This window comes from Lampetra fluviatilis, chromosome 62, assembly GCF_964198595.1.
Source record: "Lampetra fluviatilis chromosome 62, kcLamFluv1.1, whole genome shotgun sequence".
Lineage (NCBI taxonomy): Eukaryota > Metazoa > Chordata > Hyperoartia > Petromyzontiformes > Petromyzontidae > Lampetra > Lampetra fluviatilis.
Window position 1 is genome coordinate 6,595,597 of NC_136336.1, and position 20,173 is coordinate 6,615,769.

A 20,173-nucleotide genomic window follows, 5' to 3' on the forward strand; every position below is an offset into this window, starting at 1 on the left:
ACAGCTGCAAAAGTCCAGGCCAGAAAAAAATGTGTTTTTTTGTTGACCAGTGAAATTAATGCTTTGCATGCGGCCCTTTGTCAATCCACTGCTGGATGAAGGCCTCCTCACCGTGCTGGAGCGCGAATACATTCCTGGTTTTGCCGGGTCGTCTGGAACCGGCAAGCGGCTGATCGCCACGCTCGTGGGAAAGGGGGATACTGGACGTGGTGTGCCGAGTCTCCCCCGGGTAGCTCATGCGGCCTTTCGCTCGCCATTGCCCGCGGCCGAATTTGCCGGAATGCACGCAACGAAATTGCAGAAGCTGAGCAGGGAAAACAACACGTGAACTTGAGTAGCGCTTCGATGGGTGACCACCGCCATGAACGTAACAGGTGTTATAGGCTGCGGTGGCTACAGCAGAGGGCAATGCGGCCTAGATCCATTGTTGTGTTGCACTCGAATTAAAACTATTAAACTATTCTTCTTGGTTCTTTCGGTAAAGTTACGTAGAATGGAAATAATAACATAATAAAAAGAAAACATAAAATAATATAATAAAATAATATAATAATATACTATAATATTTTAAAAAAATATTCTTTTATCACTTCCCTTCTACGTGACTTTACCGAAAGAATGAAGAAGATGAATCCCTGCAGTCACGAAAGCTTTAAATCGAAATATTAAACTATTGTTGTTATTTTAGCAGGTAAGGCCCATGAATCTGGTCCGGTTCTTTGCCAGAAGCGACCCGGCCACTAATGATATCCCAATGAAGTGGCTTATCGCGTGGACATTTATCGCAGAGAACTACTCGTAGACAACGCTTGTGGCAGGGACCGCGCTCGCCCAGCAGTGGATTGACCAACCGGTGCTCGTGCGTGATGTGTGTGTGACGCGTGTGACGTGTGTGTGACGTGTGTGATGCGTGTGACGTGTGTGTGTGTGTGACAGGTGTGTGGGTGATGTGTGTGATGTGTGTGTGATGTGACGTGTGTGATGTGTGTGTGTGATGTGCGTGACGTGTGTGTGATGTGTGTGACGTGCGTGACGTGTGTGATGTGTGTGATGTGTGTGATGTGTGTGTGTGACGTGCGTGATGTGTGTGATGTGCGTGATGTGTGTGACGTGTGTGATGTGTGTGATGTGTGTGTGTGATGTGTGTGACGTGTGTGTGTGACATGTGTGTGTGACGTGCGTGATGTGTGTGACGTGTGTGACGTGTGTGTGTGTGACGTGTGTGTGTGATGCGTGCGTGTGATGCCTGTGACGTGTGTGATGTGTGTGATTTGTGTGATGTGCGTGACGTGTGTGTGTGTGTGATGTGTGTGAGTGTGTGTGTGTGTGATGTGCGTGATGTGTGTGACGTGTGTGACGTGTGTGTGTGTGATGTGTGTGTGAAGTGTGTGACGTGTGTGACGTGTGTGTGACGTGTGTGTGCGTGACGTGTGAGTGCATGTGTGTGTGTGACGTGTGTGTGTGTGCGTGATGTGTGTAACGTGTGTGTGTGTGTGCGTGACGTATGTGTGTGATGTGCGCTCCCCATCGCCGCGGTTCACTCGTCGCCCGCCCGTTAAAAATCTCGGCTCAATTTCGGGAGTGCCCCGACACCAACGCGACTGCTTTGCGTTCTCATAAATACGAGTCTCTGGCAGTCCACCGCTAATGCGTGAAGATAGTTTAGTACGGGTGGCGATGGGGGGGGGAGAGCCTCTGTATTTACCCGGGAAAGCCTCGCTTAGTCGACAGATTCCTGTCCCAGAGGGGTGCTACCTTGGGTATGCGCTGTATTGTTGAGTTAATCCGCAGAATCTGTAGTCGTCGTGCGCGTGTGTGACCGGGGGGGGGGGGGGGGTCGAGAAGTCGGTCGGAATCGCTCGGTGGCTTGAAGTGAACGATCGATAGTTGCGAATTCAAAGACTGTTGCGGTGCGTATCTTTAGACGCTCCCGTGGTGTTGACCGTAGCGGAGTGAAGCTATAGAATGTCACGTGACTCAGCCAGCCAGCACGTCAGCCAGCCTCTACCGTCCGATCAGCCAGTCTGCCCATAAACCGCTTGGCCAGCCACCATCTAGCTAAGGCAGCTGCTGAGCCAATGTGGAATCTAGGCCGACCGCCAGCCAGCCACTCTGTGAAGCCAGACAGGCAGGCTGACTGGCAATCAGCCACTCAGGCAGCCAGCCAGCACATCAGCCATCAAGCCGGATAACCAGCCAGCATGCCAGACAGCCTGCCTGCCTGTCTGTCAACCACTCAGCCAGCCAGCATGCCAGACAGCCAGCCAACCTGCCTGTCAACCACTCAGCCAGCCAGCATACCAGACAGCCAGCCTGTCAACCACTCAGGCAGCCAGCATGCCAGACAGCCAGCCTGTCAACCACTCAGCTAACCAGCCCGTAAGGCACACAGACAGCCATCAAGCCAGATAAGCAGCCAGCATGCCAGCCAGCCAGCCAGCCTGCCTATCAACCACTCGGCCAGCCAGCATGCCAGACAGCCTGCCTGTCAACCACTCAGCCAGCCAGCATACCAGACAGCCAGCCTGTCAACCACTCAGGCAGCCAGCATGCCAGACAGCCAGCCTGTCAACCACTCAGCCAACCAGCCCGTAAGGCACACAGACAGCCATCAAGCCAGATAAGCAGCCAGCATGCCAGCCAGCCAGCCTGCCTATCAACCACTCGGCCAGCCAGCATGCCAGACAGCCTGCCTGTCAACCACTCCGCCAGCCAGCATGCCAGACAGCCAGCCAGCCTGCCTATCAACCACTCGGCCAGCCAGCCCGTCGGCCACTCAAACCTCCAGCCAGCCCATGAACCACTCGGCCAGGCAGCCTGCATGAGCCCCTCCCCCCTCCTTCCCCACCACAACTCCCAACCCCTCCAGAAACTCCACCCGTGGCGAGGAAGTTGCGGCACGTGTAATTTTAGTCCTTCTCGCTTGCGCTCGCCAGCATTATGTATTTGTGCGAGAGAGAGGGGGGGGGAGGTGGGGAGAGAGGGGGGGGGAGATGGAGAGATGGCCCACTCTGAGACAGAGAGAGAGGGGGGTGGTCACTCGGATACACAGAGAGGGGGGGGGAGTGAGAGAGAGGGGTAGAGAGGCAGGCAGAGAGAGGGGGGAGAGAGAGTGAGGGAGAGGCAGGGAGACAGACTTTTTGACTTTTAAACAACTTTTATTGCCGCCAGCAGCAAAAGCAATAGAGGCGATTTCGATATGAAATACACAAAGTCGCCAGCAACACAAATGAAAATAAATTTCGATTTAAAGCTTTCGTGACTGCAGGGATTCATCTTCTTGGTTCTTTCGGTAAAGTCACATGGAAGGGAAATAATAAAATAATACAAATTATGTAATTATGAAATTCATTATTTTATTATTTCCCTTCTACGTGACTTTACCAAAAGAACCAAGAAAATGAAAATAAACGCTACAAATCCACGCGCTGTGGCGCTAAAAGCACCGCGCACAACACGGAGACCAAGAGAGCGGGGGAGAGAGAGAGAGAGGCAGGGAGAGAGGGCCCACTGGGAGACTAACAGAGAGCGGGGTGAGAGTGAGACAGAGAGGGGTAGAGAGAGAGAGGCAGGCAGAAGGGGGGTCCACTCGCAGACAGAGAAATAGAGATCTGAGCACCGCGAGTCACACTGTACCACCGTAATCTTATGGTGACGCACGGTGGGATGGCTACTGACTCACAGGATGTGATGCGTCGGGCAACGGCCCTACTAAGAATGTAGCGGCAGAAAAAGAACTCGGCGGTTTGGTAAATGGGCGATAACAGTCACGCTAATAATGATGATCACTTTTAATAATAAACTGCTTAGAGACCACCCCCCCCCCCACAAACTCCCCGCTGTATTTTAAAACTTTGTCGGAAATGTTTGAAAGGGAGTTTGGGCGGGTGGGTGGGAGTGGTGGTGGTGGTTGTGGTGGAGTGCGGGTAAAGTTGTTGTGTGTATTAATACGCGGCTGTGTTGGTGTGTGCCAGCGTTTGTGAGTGAGTGATGATAAGTGCACAGCTGTTGAGCGCCGTGTTTAATATTTCAATTAGTTTTTTTATATCACGGTTGCTGTGCACGGCCACAAAAGCGCGAAGCGGGCCCAGCCAGCAGCAAGCGACACGATTAAAGGTGTGTAATTGATGGGAGTTGACAGGTTTCTAGAATCGAGCGAGGTGGTTATTATTATAGTTATGTGAGCACTTGGGGGGGAGGTGGGTGGAAAGAGACGATGGGAGGGAAGTCCAAAGCGGAGCTGTGCGAGGGATAGAGCAGAATGCAAAGTGCTGGGACTTGCAGTCTGGTCAGCGAGTGGGTGGGTAGGTAGGTGAGTGGGTGAGTGGGTGATTTGTTTAGTGAGTGAGTGAGTGGGTGCGTGATTGAGTGGTTGAGTGAGTGAGTGGGTGAGCGAGTGAGCGGGTGGGTGGGTGGGCGAGCGAGTTGTTGTGCCCTTAAGTGTGGTGAGTGGGTGGGTAGGTGAGTGGGTGGATGAGTGAGTGAGCGGGTGGGCGAGCGGGTGGGCGGGCGAACGGGCGGGCGGGTGGGTGAGCGAGCAAGTTGTTGTGCCCTTAAGTGTGGTGAGTGGGTGGGTAGGTGAGTGAGTGGGTGAGTGGGTGAGTGGGTGGATGAGTGAGTGAGTAAGCGGGTGGGTGGGTGAGTGAGTGGGTGAGTGGGTGGATGAGTGAGCGAGCGGGTGGGTGAGTGATTGAGTTGTTGTGACCTTCAGGGTCGTTAGTGGGTGGGTAGATGAGTGAGTGAGAGTGATTGTGTTGTGTCCTTCAGTGTGTGGTGAGTGGGTGGGTGAGCGAGTGATCGTGTTCTTACCTGCGGTGGTGTAGTAGCGCTGCGCTACAAACCCGGCAACCCGAGTTCGATTCCCGCTCACGGCCAACACCAGTGACGATTATCTGAACCGGTCCTGGGCCTCCCCTAGGTCGACTCAGCCTCAAATGAGTACCGGTGCGGTGCGTAAACATCGCCACTAGGTGCTGGCCACCCACCCCCTTATGCGGCGTGCCGGCCTTCATAGGTGCTCGCTAACGGCACTTGCCCCAACAGTCTGTTAGAGGCTACACGGGGGATCTTTGTCTTTTTTGTGGTGTTGGTTGGAGGGGAATCAATAAAGTTGCAGCAGCAGCAGCAGCAGCGATGGAAGAGTTTGTGTTGCCCGCGAGCGTTTCACTCCACGCTTACGGTGAGGCTTTGCCCGGGAGGAGGAGGAGGAGACCCTGACGTAGGAGTCGCCGGTTGAGTCGTCACGCGCACAGCCACTTTTTTTAATCATTCCACTGCTGGATGAGAACACTCCACCACCACGCCTTGCAGGCCCCGTGAGGGTCGTTTGACCGTACTTCACCACGCTGGTCGGCACGCGTGTCGATGGTGGTTGGGGGTGTGGACAATGCAGAAACAACTGGATTTTTGCCCCATGGAAGCCTATAACACCTGTTATGAACATGCTGGATCACCGATTTAAGCACTTTCCAGGCTCAAGCCTGCTTAGCCTCTGCTGAGGCTATACAGGGGACATTTGTCTTTGTTGTTGTATGCACCTCACTGTGTGTGTTAGTGGCTGGCGCACGTTCCTTGTGTACGTATGCGCATACGTGCGTATGTTACCCAACAGAGGTGCGGCGGTTTTGAGATGTTAACTACCTCGCCCGGTGTATAGGAGGGCGTGGGTTCGATCCCAACCCCTGTGACGCCTTCAAGTTTGGAGTTTGGATATTCTCCCCGTGGTGGCCGCGTGGATTTTATTTCCCCGGGTCCTCCGGTTTTTCCCCTCCACGTTTCGAAACGTCGTCACGCGTTTAAAGACGGTTTTCGGCTGCCGCTATGAATTTTCACGCGGCGATAAACCACCTCGTTTGGGTCTATCATTTGTGACGAGGTCGCTTCTGAGCTCGCGAATGGTTTAGTTTGGCCTGCATGGTGTGGTTCTGTTTGCACATCGTCACTTTAAGATGTTTTCTTGTTCATGTTTTAGTTTTTTGTTTGTTGCGGTTGCACCCAATTCAAGAGCCGACTGGCTCACAGGGCTAGACATAATACATGAACTTTGAACTTTGAACCCACCCAGCAGAGGTCACAAACGGGTTTTGATTCCTTACCTATACCCGTACCCGGCTGCACCAGGGTCGCAAATGGGTACCCGTACCCGGCCGGGTACGGGTACCCATTTACCCGTACCCGGCCGGGTACGGGTACCCGTTCCCTACCCGTACCCGTACCCTTCCCGAAATGAGTGACAAACGGTGACTCACCAGTGACTCACGGCCTACCCGTACCCGTACCCGGCCGCACCAGGGTCGCAAACGGCTACCCGTACCCGGCCGGGTACGGGTAGCCGGGTATCGGGTAGGGTACGGGTATCGGGTACCCGGTTGCGACCTCTGCCACCCACGCCGTTCGGTGTCTGGGCGCGCTCGGGGACCGGCTGACGCATCGTCGTCTGTGTCATTGCCGGGTTGCTTCAGGGGTGAGGGAGCGTTGATGCGGAAGTTCATTGCGACGGACCGTTTTTTGTTTTTGCGTGGTGCCCTGTCCTGCACCGTGACACATTGTGTAGCCTTCGGGCGAAAATGTACAAAAAGAAAATGACGGACGAATGGTGAAATCTTTTTTTGTTGTTTTGGCAACTTGGTCAACACGGCGTCCGATCGGTTTACTGTGTATGTGTGGTATCAAGAATAATAATAACAGTAACAATAATAACACAATTTTTGTTTACAATGTGCCCGTCTTTCACGACAAGGCCGAGAGACAACTTGCGGTTTAACACGTAGCAGGCTTTCGCGACCAATTTTATTCATAATCAACGTTTTTGGGTTTAGATCGCGTTATTTATAAATGTATCGTAACCCTCCACCACCCGACACGGCCAATCAGCAAAAAAGCGTCACGTTGACAAAAGACAAAATAGTCCACTACTTTAGCCCACCGGTGTGTTGAAGAGCGAATCCACAACATTTACAATTTTTGAGTAGTACGACGTTTTCGCTGGTAATTGCATCCAGCTTCATCGAACAATTCGCCTGAATGGTGAGGCTCTGCTCTGGCTGCCGGTCAACTTGCGGCTCGCGACCGAGATGCTCCGGTGGTTCCGGGCTCGGGGAGTCCTCCTCCGAACCCCTCGCCACAAAACAGACGGGCGCCCTTCACCCGTCAGACGGCAGGTAGCGCTGGGTTTGACGTCGCTGCTGCTGCTGCTGCTCCTACTGCTGCTGCTTCTGCTGCAGCTGTTGCTGCTGCAGCTGTTGCTGTTCCTGCGGTACCTACTGCACATGCTGCTCCTGCTGCTGCTGTTGCTCCGACTGTTGCTGCTCATGCAGTACCTGCTGCTGCACATGCTGCTCTACCTGTTACTCCTGCTGTTGCTGCCGGCTGCTGCAGCTGTTGCTGTTCCTGCGGTACCTACTGCACATGCTGCTCCTGCTGCTGCTGCTGCTGCTGCTGTTGCTCCGACTGTTGCTGCTCATGCTATTGCTGCTCATGCAGTACCTGCTGCTGCACATGCTGCTCTACCTGTTACTCCTGCTGTTGCTGCCGGCTGCTGCAGCTGTTGCTGTTCCTGCGGTACCTACTGCACATGCTGCTCCTGCTGCTGCTGCTGTTGCCTCCGACTGTTGCTGCTCTACCTGTTACTCCTGCTGCTGCCGGCTGGTGCTCCTGCTGCTGCTGCTGCTCCTACTGTTGCTGCTTCTGCTGCAGCTGCTGATCCCACTGCTGCTCCTGCTGCTGTTCCTGCGGTACCTACTGCACATGCTGCTGCACATGCTGCTGTACCTGTTACTCCTGCTGCTGCCGGCTGCTGCAGCTGTTGCTGTTCCTCCTGCGGATCCGACTGCACTTGCTGCTACCGCTGCTGCTACGCACGCGCGGGAGAGGGATGCGATTCGGCGACGATCGGAGCAGCCCAGTGCGGGTTGGTTTGGTTGAGGGGGGCCCCGTTGTTTGATGGTGTACGGCACGGGTAGCGATGCCGGAGTGCGCCGCCGCTGCTGCTGCTGCTGCTACTGCTGGAGAGTGTCTTTAGCGGGGAGGCTCAAACAAAGAGAGACGACCTTACTTGTATAGGCAGGTGGGAGCGAGCACACTTGAGACGAGATGTCGCTGTTGACGTTTAACCATTAAGACGTTTAACCTCGAAAATCCTTCGAGATGGAACGGTCCCAGTTTGCAAAGGGGTGTTTGTGGACAGATGGTATGGGGGAGGCCTGCTATCCATTGGCACCTCCGATTTGCATGGTTGGCTACAAACTGTGCGAAAGAAGTTCAACATACATACACGCAGAGACGCACAGACACGGAGACCCACAGAGACACCCACAGAGACACCCACAGAGACACCCACAGAGACACCCACAGAGACACCCACAGAGACACCCACAGAGACACCCACAGAGACACCCACAGAGACACCCACAGAGACACCCACAGAGACACCCACAGAGACACCCACAGAGACACCCACAGAGACTCCCACAGAGACACCCACAGATACCCACAGAGACATCCACAGAGACACCCACAGAGACCCACAGAGACCCACAGATTAGCGCGGTTGACTTACGTACATTGCGAAAGACGTTCAACATGCATGCGTACAAAGTAAGGCCGTGTTGATTGCGTGTTGATTGCGTGTTGAATGCGTGTTGATTGCGTGTTGATTGCGTGTTGAATGGGTGTTGATTGCGTGTTGAATGCGTGTTGATTGCGTGTTGATTGCGTGTTGATTGCGTGTTGATTGCGTGTTGAATGCGATCTGTGATGGAGGCCCGCGTGCCGTTAGTAGCGGGCGGTGGTGGTGGCTGTGGTTGCTGATGGATGTTGGAGGAGGGTGGCGGTGGTGGTGGTGGTGGTGGAGGGAGGCGGTGGTGGTGTGTGTCTGCCAGCCTTGTGACTGTGCCAGCTGTACACACGTTGAACTTCTTTCACACCCTACGTAGGCAACCGCGCTCATTGGAGGTGCGGGGAGGGGGGAGAACAACAAACTGAACACAAAAAGGAGTCGTGAAGAATTGAGTTTTCAATTTAGATTTACAAGTGCACAGCCTCAGTGGCTTCCTAATAAAGAGACTAAGGGTTTTAGTGCGGCGGATGCATGTACGTGTGAGTCTGTGAGTTTCTGTGTGAGTCTGTGAGTCTGTGTGAGTCTGTGGGTCTATGTGTGAGTCTGAGTCTCTGTGTGAGTCTGTGGGTCTCTGTGTGAGTCTGTGGGTCTCTGTGTGAGTCTGTGGGTCTTTGTGTGAGTCTGTGGGTCTCTGTGTGAGTCTGTGGGTCTCTGTGTGAGTCTTTGGGTCTCTGTGTGAGTCTGTGGGTCTCTGTGTGAGTCTGTGGGTCTCTGTGTGAGTCTGTGGGTCTCTGTGTGAGTCTTTGGGTCTCTGTGTGAGTCTGTGGGTCTCTGTGCGATTTTGTGGGTCTCTGCGAGTCTGTGGGTCTCTGTGGGAGTCTGTGGGTCTCTGTGCGAGTCTGTGGGTCTCTGTGTGAGTCTGTGGGTCTCTGTATGAGTCTTTGGGTCTCTGTGTGAGTCTGTGGGTCTCTGTGTGAGTCTGATGGTCTCTGTGTGAGTCTATGGGTCTCAGTCTATCTATGTGTATGTAAGTTGAACTTCTTTCGCGCCGTACGTAGCCAATCGTGCCGATCGGAGGTGCATGTGACGTGCAATATCTCACAGATCTGTGATTGTACGCGCTCTGCGTTTGGTTATCGTAACGGTGTATGTGGCGAGGCGCGGTGGTCACCGAACTTTTGCCGTGAACTCGGCGAGCTGAGTTCTGGCGATTTCCGACCGCGGCTGACGTTGGTGGCCGGTGATATATATAGCCGGACCGGCGTTCTGTGGAGGGGGAAGCCTTCATCCGGCGCGGTCGCGTACATTTTATGCTATCGTGAAGTTGTCGCTCTCCCACGAGCCGTTACCGCCCGCGCGATGCTCGCCACGACCGATCGTCCGTTTCGTTTCGCCCGCGGTCGGGAGCTTCTTCCACGGCAACTCGGCAAACCGCACCCCGCGCTTACGCGCACCAAGAAAGCGGTAGCGCGGTCAAATCACAAGTTGGGTTATCATAATTGGTTTTTTACCCTTCTATCTGGCAACAAAACTGACCCATTTTTTTTTTACAAGGGGTCATGTTTGCATAGACCACAATACCTGCAGCCATAATGCAAACAAGATGGAAGGGTAAAAAAACAATTATCATATTTTTTACTGGCAAATGAGGTTCCAATGGTGTAAATGCTCATCCCGAGCTCTCATACTCTGATGGTGCATTGTCTTTGAGTTGTGCGCCTTTTGGCGTCATGTGGTCCAACACCATGTGAGACTAGGCTCTAAGGAAAGCTGTCTCGGGTGTGGACCAATCAACTTCAAGGACAGTGCATACATTATCAGAGTTGTGTTTTTGTTTGCATTACGACCGCAGGTATTGTGGTCTATGCAAACATAACCCCTTGTAAAAAAAGGTGTCAGTTTTGTTGCCAGATAGAAGGGTAAAAAACCAATTATCACATTTTTTTTACTGGCAAATGAGGTTCCAATGGTGTAAGTTGGGTTATCGTTTCAGCGTGCCGGGAGCGTTCGGCGCGTTCCCAGTAGCGCGTGGACTCCCCCCACGGGATGTTGAGTTAAGCGCGGGGGCTGGTGGGCGTGATGGGCGTGATATAAATATAAAACTAACGTACTTCTGTTTTTCTGCGCCTCGCCGACTCGGATAACGCACCCAGTGCGTCGGAAGTGATAGAGCGCATCGTCTGAAAGTAAATATATTTATTTACGAAGAATGTGAATCACGATTGAAGCTGACGATTGCGCCGATGATTAACGGACGCGTTCGCCCACACGTTTGCCTGTTTCTGCTTCCCCCGTTCCTTTTTTTCATTTCCAGTGGAAGTGGAGGATTCTTTGGTCGTCGTGACCACCCCTCCCCCTCCTCCTCCTCCTCCCCTTCGGAGCAAGCCCGGCGGAGAGAATGAGCCATGAGGGCGCCTTTGCGTGCAACGCGCCGGGCTGCGGGCAGGTAACGGCAAACTCGCATCACCAGCACCTCGATTCGTTCTTGACGTCGTATTTCATTTCCCCGCCCCCCCCCCCCGCGCCTCTTCTTCGCCTCTTGAGTTGGGAGTTGGGCCGCCGCGGTGGCGAGATGTTAACTACCTCGCCTGGTATGCAGGAGGCCGTGGGTTCGATCCCAACCCTGATGCCTGCTGTATATTTGGAGTTTGCGTGTCTCTCTCTCTCTCATCCTCACGGTGGCTAGGAGATGTTAACTACCTCGCCTGGTATACAGGAGGTCGTGGGTTCGATCCCAACCCTGACGCCTGCTGTATATTTGGAGTTTGCGTGTCTCTCTCTCATCATCACGGTGGCTAGGAGATGTTAACTACCTCGCCTGGTACACAGGAGATCGTGGGTTCGATCCCAACCCTGACGCCTGCTGTATATATGGGGTTTGCGTGTCTCTCTCTCTCTCTCTCCCCGTGGTCGCGTGGACTTTTCTCCGGTTCCTCAATTCTTCCCTCCACATTTAGAATTGTGGGTTGGCACACACCGAACTACGAAACCCGGTAACCCCAGTTTGATTCCCGCTCGGTGCCGCTGAAGCCGGTGACGATTATTCGAACCGTTCCTGGGGTCTGCCCTAGGCCCACTTAGCCTCAAATGAGTACTTGTTGCGGTGTGTAAAACATCGCCACTCGGGAGACAAAGGCGGCCGGGCGTGGTGCTGCTGCTCGCCACCCACCCCCTCATGTGTCGTGCCGGCCTTCATAGCAGAGGTCGCAACCGGGTACCCGATACCCGTACCCTACCCGATACCCGGCTACCCCGTACCCGGCCGGGTACGGGTAGCCGTTTGCGACCCTGGTGCGGCGGGTACGGGTAGGCCGTGAGTCACTGGTGAGTAACCGTTTGTCACTCATTTCGGGTAGGGTACGGGTAGGGAACGGGTACCCGTACCCGGCACTGGTGCGGCCGGGTACGGGTAGGCCGTGAGTCACTGGTGAGTAACCGTTTGTCACTCATTTCGGGTAGGGTACGGGTAGGGAACGGGTACCCGTACCCGGCACTGGTGCGGCCGGGTACGGGTAAGGAATCAAAACCCGTTTGCGACCTCTGCTTCATAGGTGCTGCTCATGAACAGCACTTGCCCCAAAAAGTCTGTTCAGGCTAGACGGGTGACCTTTGTCTTTTGTGCCACTTTCCGCGGAAGGGGTTTGCGCTTCGAGCCACGGGCCCTCCGTCCCGATTAATGCCGCGGGTGTCTTCACCGTGAACATACCGCACGCCCTCTGCTGCGCTCGAGACTCTCTCAAACATCCCGTGATGATGTCATTTGAAAAAGGGGGCGGGCCGGGCAAAACACGCGCGCCACTGCCGTCCGTCCGAGCCGGTCACGTTTGAGAAATCGGCCGCGAAATTTACCCGATTTTGGAGAAGCCGCGGTAAGCGCCAACATCGGTCCCCTACTGTCAGACTATGAAACTACTCAAGCTGAACTCTTTTTTTTATTTTACAAGGTAAGGCCCCCACTGAGCTGCTAGCATAGCTCTTTTTCAGAAGCGGTTTATCATCGTGTGGAAATGTATAGCAGCAGGCCAAATAGCCTCAGTGCGTGTTTTTAAATGTGGAGGTCAAAGGCTGGAGGAGCCGGAGAAAAATCCACGCGGCCAAGGGGAGAGAGACACGCAAACTCCGAATGTGCAGGCGTCGGCGTCGGGATTGAACTCGCGACATCCTGTATACCAGGCGAGGTAGTTGACATCTCACCACCGTGCGCGTCTGTGAAACACCGCACCATTTTGAGCGGTGGTGTAGCGGTTAGCGCACTGCGCTAGAAACCCGGCCACCCGAGTTCGATTCCCGCTCGCGGCCAACTCCCGGTGACGATGATCTGAAACTGTCCTGGGCCTCCCCTAGGTGGACTCAGCCTCAAATGAGTACCTGGTGCGGTGAGTAAACATCGCCACTGGGGAGACAAAGGCGGTCGGGCGTGGTACTGGCCACCCACCCCCTCGTGTGCCACAGTGCCGGCCTTCACAGGTGCTCGCTAACAGCACTTGCCCCTACAGTCTTTTGAGGCTATACGGGGGATCTTTGTGGGTGTGTGGTTATGGCGCTGCGCTACAAACCTGCCATCCCGAGTTCGATTCCCGCCCAAGGCCAACGCCAGTGACTATCTGAACCGGCCGTGGGCCTCTCCTAGGTCGACTCAGCCTCCAATGAGTACCTGGTGCGGTGCGTATAAAACATCGCCACTGGGGAGACAAATGCGGCCGGGCGTGGTGCTGGCCACCCCACCCCCTCGTGTGCCACAGTGCCGGCCTTCACAGGTGCTCCTCGCGAACTGCACTTGCCCCAACAGTCTGCCGAGGCTATACGGGGGATCTTTGTCTTTGTGAAGTCTGCCCCTCCCAGAGGGAGAGAGCCCTGATGAAAAGTCCCGCTTGGCTCTCGCAAAAGTTGAAAGTCAAAAGTGAATTCCTGCTCAGATGTGCTTCGGTCGCGGCGTCGCTGCCAACCGTGGTGGAAATTCCACATTCCTATGGCGGGGGTGGGAGGGAAGGTGGGCCGAGGGGAGGGGGGGGGCGAGGGGTGGGGGGGGGGGAACTCTTTACTTAAATAAATACAAAGGCCTACTCACACGTTGTTAATAAACTCGAGTCAAGAAATATACACGTTCATGTACACGTTACTACACACACGTTACTACACACGCGTTACTACACACATGAATCAACGTCAAACACGCTAGGCCTGCAGGTCTCCACGCGCAGGCCTCGTGTGTCGCACAGGACAGCCTCCGACGACTTCCCTTTGCAAGTGGCGGTACTCAATTTATCCGCCCCGCGGGGATGATGGGCCAGTTCACCTCTCTCCTGCCGTGATTGAGAGGCTTGGCGAGCCGTCCCGGGCGTGAGCCAGTGGCAACTCTCTGCCGCCGCGTTTTGCGCCGTCAGCGTTTCAAGGCGAATGCGAAAAATGAAATATCGCGGTGGCGACGATGCGACGACGATGCGGCGACGGGCTGTTTCATCGTCGTCGTCGTCGTAACGGTGGTGGCGTGAACCACAATAAAACAGCCGGTGGGAGGGAGGGGGATGGGGGGGAGGGAGGTGGGGGGGAGGGAGATGGGAGGGAGGGAGATGGGAGGGAGGGAGAGAGTTGGGAGGGGGAGGGAGATGGGAGGGAGATGGGAGGGAGATGGGAGGGGGATGGGGGGGAGGGAGGTGGGGGGGAGGGAGGTGGGGGGGAGGGAGGTGGGGGGGAGGGAGATGGGAGGGGGAGGGAGGTGGGAGGGAGATGGGAGGGAGATGGAAGGGGGAGGGAGATGGGAGGGGGGAGAGATATGGGAGGGAGGGAGAGAGTTGGGAGGGGGAGGGAGGTGGGAGGGCAGGGGATGGGAGGGGGAGGGAGTTGGGGTGACAGACTGACCTGGTAACCAACACAAACGCAGCGACGCTTCGTCTTTGTTTATTTTCTTGCTCTACTTGGGTTCTCTTCCTCCGGGCATTGGAGGAGCAGTGGGGGTGGGGGGCACACCGAGTTTATTCTAACTCTGCCTGTGTGCGTGAGCGCGCTGGGGGTGCAGAAGCCTTTTGGTGGCGTCTGGGTGGGAGGGGGGGTCGCCGGATGGATTCTGTTCAGAGCGTCTCCTGTCGAGAGCGCGCAGAGACCCGTAGACTCGCACAGAGACCCATAGACACGCACAGAGACCCATAGACTCGCACAGAGACCCGTAGACTCGCACAGAGACCCATAGACTCGCACAGAGACCCATAGACTCGCACAGAGACCCGTAGACTCGCACAGAGACCCGTAGACACGCACAGAGACCCATAGACTCGCACAGAGACCCGTAGACACGCACAGAGACCCATAGACTCACACAGAGACCCGTAGACACTCACAGAGACCCGTAGACTCACACAGAGACCCATAGACACGCACAGAGACCCATAGACTCACACAGAGACCCATAGACACGCACAGAGACCCGTAGACACTCACAGAGACACATAGACTCACACAGAGACCCATAGACTCACGCACAGAGACCCATAGACTCGCACAGAGACACATAGACTCACAGAAACCCGTAGACACACACAGAGACCCATAGACTCACACAGAGACCCATAGACTCACACAGATCCATAGACTCACACAGAGACCCATAGACTCGCGCAGAGATCCATAGACACGCACAGAGATCCATAGACACACGCACAGAGACCCATAGACACGCACAGAGACCCATAGACACACGCACAGAGACCCATAGACACGCACAGAGACCTGCATGGGCTCGTGTAAGGAGCGGCGTAGAGAGCGAAATGACTCTTAGAGTCAAGGGCGACACTCTGCAATGTGGTGCGAGTGATGGATTGCCCTTGGCTGCAGTCACAGTTACTCACACGGACTCCTGTAGTGACGCACAGACTCGTACACTTGCGGTTTGAGCCGGGTTCATAGTGCACACACACTCTCACTCGCACACACACTCGCACACACAGTCTCCCACGCACTTGCACACACACGCACTCACACACACACTCGCTCACTCGCTCGCACACACATCCGTGCTCACACTCTCTCCCACGCACAGACACTCGCTCGCTCACTCTCACTCGCACACAGTCTCCCACGCACTCGCACACACACTCGCTCACTCACTCTCACTCGCACACATGCTCGCACGCATACGCACACACACACGCATGCACACGCGCACTCACACTCTCTCCCACGCATTCACACTCACTCGCACACACACACACTCGCTCACTCACTCGCACACACACCGTGCTCACACTTTCTCCCACGCACTCGCACTCATACTCTCCCATGCACTCACACTCGCACACATGCTCGCACACACACGCACACGCATGCACACGCGCACTCACACTCTCTCCCACGCATTCACACGCACTCGCACACACTCGCACATTCACGCACGCACGCGCTGCTTGCATTCCACGCATATGTTCCACACGTGACCTCGTGTTGCGTCGAGCAAGTTGTGAACACTTTGCGCTATCGCAGTTGTGGTTGGTTCCCTCTTGGCTTACAGGGGAGATGTGGGGGGGGGGTGGAGGGGTCAGGTGGGGGGGGGTCGTGGGGGAACACAAAGGGGGGAGGGGTGTATCATCCGTCGATGGAATCAAAGAAACGTCACGTGGGGAGTTGTGAATGGAGCACAAATCTGCGTCTGCGTGCAAGTCCACTAGGTTATTGTTTTGTGCGCGTTAAAACGCACAGTGCAGACCGTTAATGCGTCCGTGAGAAGGCCTTTACAGCTCATTGGCTTCCTCCGTTACGAATGTTCAGATTCTGGCAACACGCGTGAGATGCCGGTCTCATCGCAGCGTTGGCCGACCATACTTCGCCACGCTGGTCAGTGCGGGTTGGGGGGGGGGGGATGGTGGTGAGGTAGAGGCACCTGGGACCGGTTCCGGATATCGCCGGCGACTGACACGAGCCGCGGGACCGGGAATCTCCGACGCGGGTCGCCAGGGTGCCGAACGCGGCGCGGTGCGTTTCGCCGCCGTGCCAATTGCACCGGGTGCACCAAATAAATAGCTGCGGCAACAAAACATTCACGTTCACCGACACGGCGGAACCGTTATACGTCGGCAAAGCGCGAAAGGGCGTGGAAGGGGGGAGCAAAAATAACCAGCACACCCCCCCCCCCCCCTATCGACACGCTTTCACACCCGGTCACATTTTCCAAATTTCCATTCTGTGAGTAAACCTCTCCCGTGTTTATTTCGCGCCGTCGTCGCCGTCGTCATCCGTTTCCACCGGGGGTGACCCTGCCCTGGTGTGTGTTTTGTGGGCCGTCCTTCATCTCGCGGCGATCGTCAGAATGTTCATTCGTACCCGAGGAATCCGAGGAGCTACAAAGCTCTTTTCATCGCGGGCGTCCGCTAGATTTTGCGCGCCGCGGTTCCTGTCGCCAGGACGGGAAAGCGCGATGTGGTCGTCGTAGTGGGGGGGGGGCGGGGGGGGTGAGGGGTGGGGCGGTGGTGGGAAGTGAACTGATGTTTTATCGGTCGCGAGCGCACATCCCCAATTTTTTTGAAGTTTGCGGCTTGCGGGGACCCTGCGTGGAGGTCGGAGCGCTGCTGCACAAACGCCTGTTGCTGCATATTTGGAGTTTGTGTGTCTCTCTCTATCATCATCATCACGGTGGCTAGGAGATGTTAACTACCTCGCCTGGTGTACAGGATGTCGTGGGTTCGATCTCAACCCTGTGACGCCTGCTGCTGCATATTTGGAGTTTGCGTGTCTCTCTCCCCGCGGTCACTTGGATTTTCTCCGGGTCCTCCGGTTTTTCCCTCCATATTCAGAATGAATAACGCGCGTTGAGAGTATTTGGCTACTGCCGTACGTTTCCCAACGACAAGCCGCTTGGTTGATCTGTCATTTGTGATCTGAAATAGAGGCCTTTGTAAAATAAAAAATATGAAATGAGGTGACTGGCCGTCTAAAATTAAGTGGCGGTCAGGTCCGGGACCATACGCCATAGGTTCCTCCCTCCCTCCCCCCCCACCACCCCTCGGGTAAACCCTGGCTGGCGATGGTTTAGGAAGTTGCCAGCCCCTGTGGGGTGGCACGGTTATTATTCACCCCAAACGGAAACAAGACGCTGATCGTATCGTAACGGAGGCCTTAAACCACGCTTCCCCCCTGCCCCCCGCCGCCCCTCCTCGTGTCCTCAACGCCACGTTAATTCAACAGGGAACTGAAGGACAAAGACTTCTCTCTGTCTGTCTGTCTCTCTCGCAAAATCCAAACGTGACCCCGAATAACTCGCCTAGCTAGCCCCTGCAGCTACGCGGCACGCTGGAGATGCTCCGGCTCGACTGCGCGTCATTGTAAAATCATGTGACCCGCCCGTAGGCTTTCACGACCAAACGTGTTACGGTCGTCTCATCGGTTTAGCCTGCGGTCGGACCGGTGTGCACTGCAGCGCGTAGGCCAGGCTTTACCCAAAACTCCTCCAGTCCTCGCGAGCCACCCACCAACACCACCACCAGCACCACCCACCACCACCACCATACCACCTACTCAACACCACCACCCACCATCACCCACCACCCACCACCACCACCCACCACCACCCACCACCACCCACCACCACCACCCACCCCTCACCCACCCACCACCACCCACCACCACCCACCACCACCACCCACCACCACCCACCACCACCCACCACCATCACCCACCACCCGAGTGTCTAGCGCGCTTACTCCCAATAAATACTACACGTAACGCCCACGTCAACAACACTGCCGCTCGGCCTACCACGATAGACAACAGCATCATCAGCCACGCTGCGACGCAATGCAATCTAGTCCACGTGTCCCCCTCTCCGTCTCCCTGTGAGTAACAAAGTGCGCGTGTGAGTAAAAAAAACAAAATCGACTGCTTCGTCTAAAACGAATGCCGCTGAAAAACTATAAATAACGCTCGCCCATCCCAACCACCCCTCCCCCGCCCGCGATTGAACAAAACGTGGCTGGGGGTGGGGGGCACCGGTGAACTCGCCTCCGCGTGGTTGACAATGACCCCCCCCCTCTCCGCCAATGTTGCCCAGCCCCCCACCACTGTGCCAAGCCCGCGGCCGTGGGCAGCTACGCTGCTGTAGCCGCCGTCCCAGATTTTGTCGCCAAAACTCCGTGCGGTTTCAGCGCCGTGAGCGGACGCTCATCGAGAGAAGCCACGCGGCCGTCTGGAACGCCCTTCCTTCCGACATTAGGAAGCCACTGGAGCTCATGCGCCTTTTAAATCGTCGCGATTGAAAACCAATTTCTTGAGAACGGCTTTTGTGCGTTGGTTTGTTGTCCATCCCCCCGCGCACTTTCGATTTGCACGGTTGGTTACGTACGGTGCGAAAGAAGTTCAACATGCGTACGTACATTTCGATTTAAAGCTTTCGTGACTGCAGGGATTCATCTTCTCGGTTCTTTCGGTAAAGTCACGTAGAAGGGAAATAATAAAATAAAATAAATAAAAACATAATAAAATACAATTCTCACGACGTTTCGGCCACAACGCAAGGACGGCTGCTTGCGTTGTGGCCGAAACGTCGTGAGAATTGTATTTTATTATGTTTTTATTTGTTTTATTTTATTATTTCCCTTCTACGTGACTTTACCGAAAGAACCAAGAAGATGCGTACGTACGTACCGTCGCCTTGCGCCACGAGAATGCCATATACCACTAAAAGGCCTGACATTTGTTTTGAAATGTCCTAAATAACGTGGTTGCGATGGAAGTTCAGCGTACATACATCCTGGAGAAGCTCGCGTCCATCCGCGGCCTGGCGACGCTCGCTCGCTCGCATTTTGCCGCGCAGGTACGGCTGCCACTTTGGGGGTGGGGAGCGATGGGAAAGGGGTTGGGGGGGGGGTCCCCTTGGCTGGCTGGTGAAGAGGCAGTTAATTGGGGGGGCGTTGTATTGTAAGAGAGCGCCGCTATGCATGCGAATATCTTTCTCCCTCCCCTTCCCCCGTCCTTGTTGCGTTTTTGCGAGCAGCGCTTCGACAACGAGGGCTACCTGGCGATCCACCAACACAAGCACGAGATGACGCTGAAGTTCACGGCTCCTCGCAGCGACTCGGTCATCGTGTCTGGTCAGTGCACGCGCGGACACGCCGCACAAGACAAAGATCCCCCCCCCCCGCCCCCCCGTGTGTCTTGGACTGGAGGAATCCGATGAGCAATGAAGCTCTTTTTCACAGATGTCTAGTGTGGGAGAGTCGGCAAGTTCCAACAAGGAACGTTACAAAATACAAATCGGACTCTTTGGGGCAAGCGCTGTTAGCAAGCGGCACCTACGAAGGCCGGCACGGCACACGAGGGGGTGGGTGGCCAGCACCACGCCCGGCCGCCTTTGTCTCCCCCAGTGGCGATGTTCTATACACACTGCACCGGGTACGTGTTTGAGGCTGAGTCAACCTAGAGAAGACTCAGGACCGGTTCAGATAATAGTCACTGCTGTTGGCGGCCGTGAGCGGGAATCGAACTCCCCACGCACACACACTAACTAGCCAACACACACATACAGCTATCAGACTATGAGACGCACCCCAAACTTTTTGCTTGAAAATGCAGTGAGAAAAGTGTGTTGTATCTTCCAGAGAACACGATGTTTATCGCACGTAAAACATAACATCC

At 55.2% G+C, this 20,173-nt stretch overlaps 1 protein-coding gene across 4 annotated transcripts in view; it reads left to right on the plus strand.

Moving 5' to 3' along the window:
• LOC144951490 (cyclic AMP-dependent transcription factor ATF-7-like) overlaps positions 1–20,173 on the plus strand; it is a 102,326-nt gene that overhangs the window by 38,541 nt on the left and 43,612 nt on the right. For all 4 annotated transcript variants that reach the window (XM_078881804.1, XM_078881806.1, XM_078881807.1 and 1 more), the window contains 2 exons: positions 10,872–11,003; positions 19,533–19,629. In XM_078881804.1, the coding sequence (XP_078737930.1) occupies positions 10,956–11,003; positions 19,533–19,629 (145 nt within the window). In that variant the 5' untranslated portion in view covers positions 10,872–10,955. The remainder of the gene's footprint in view (positions 1–10,871; positions 11,004–19,532; positions 19,630–20,173) is intronic.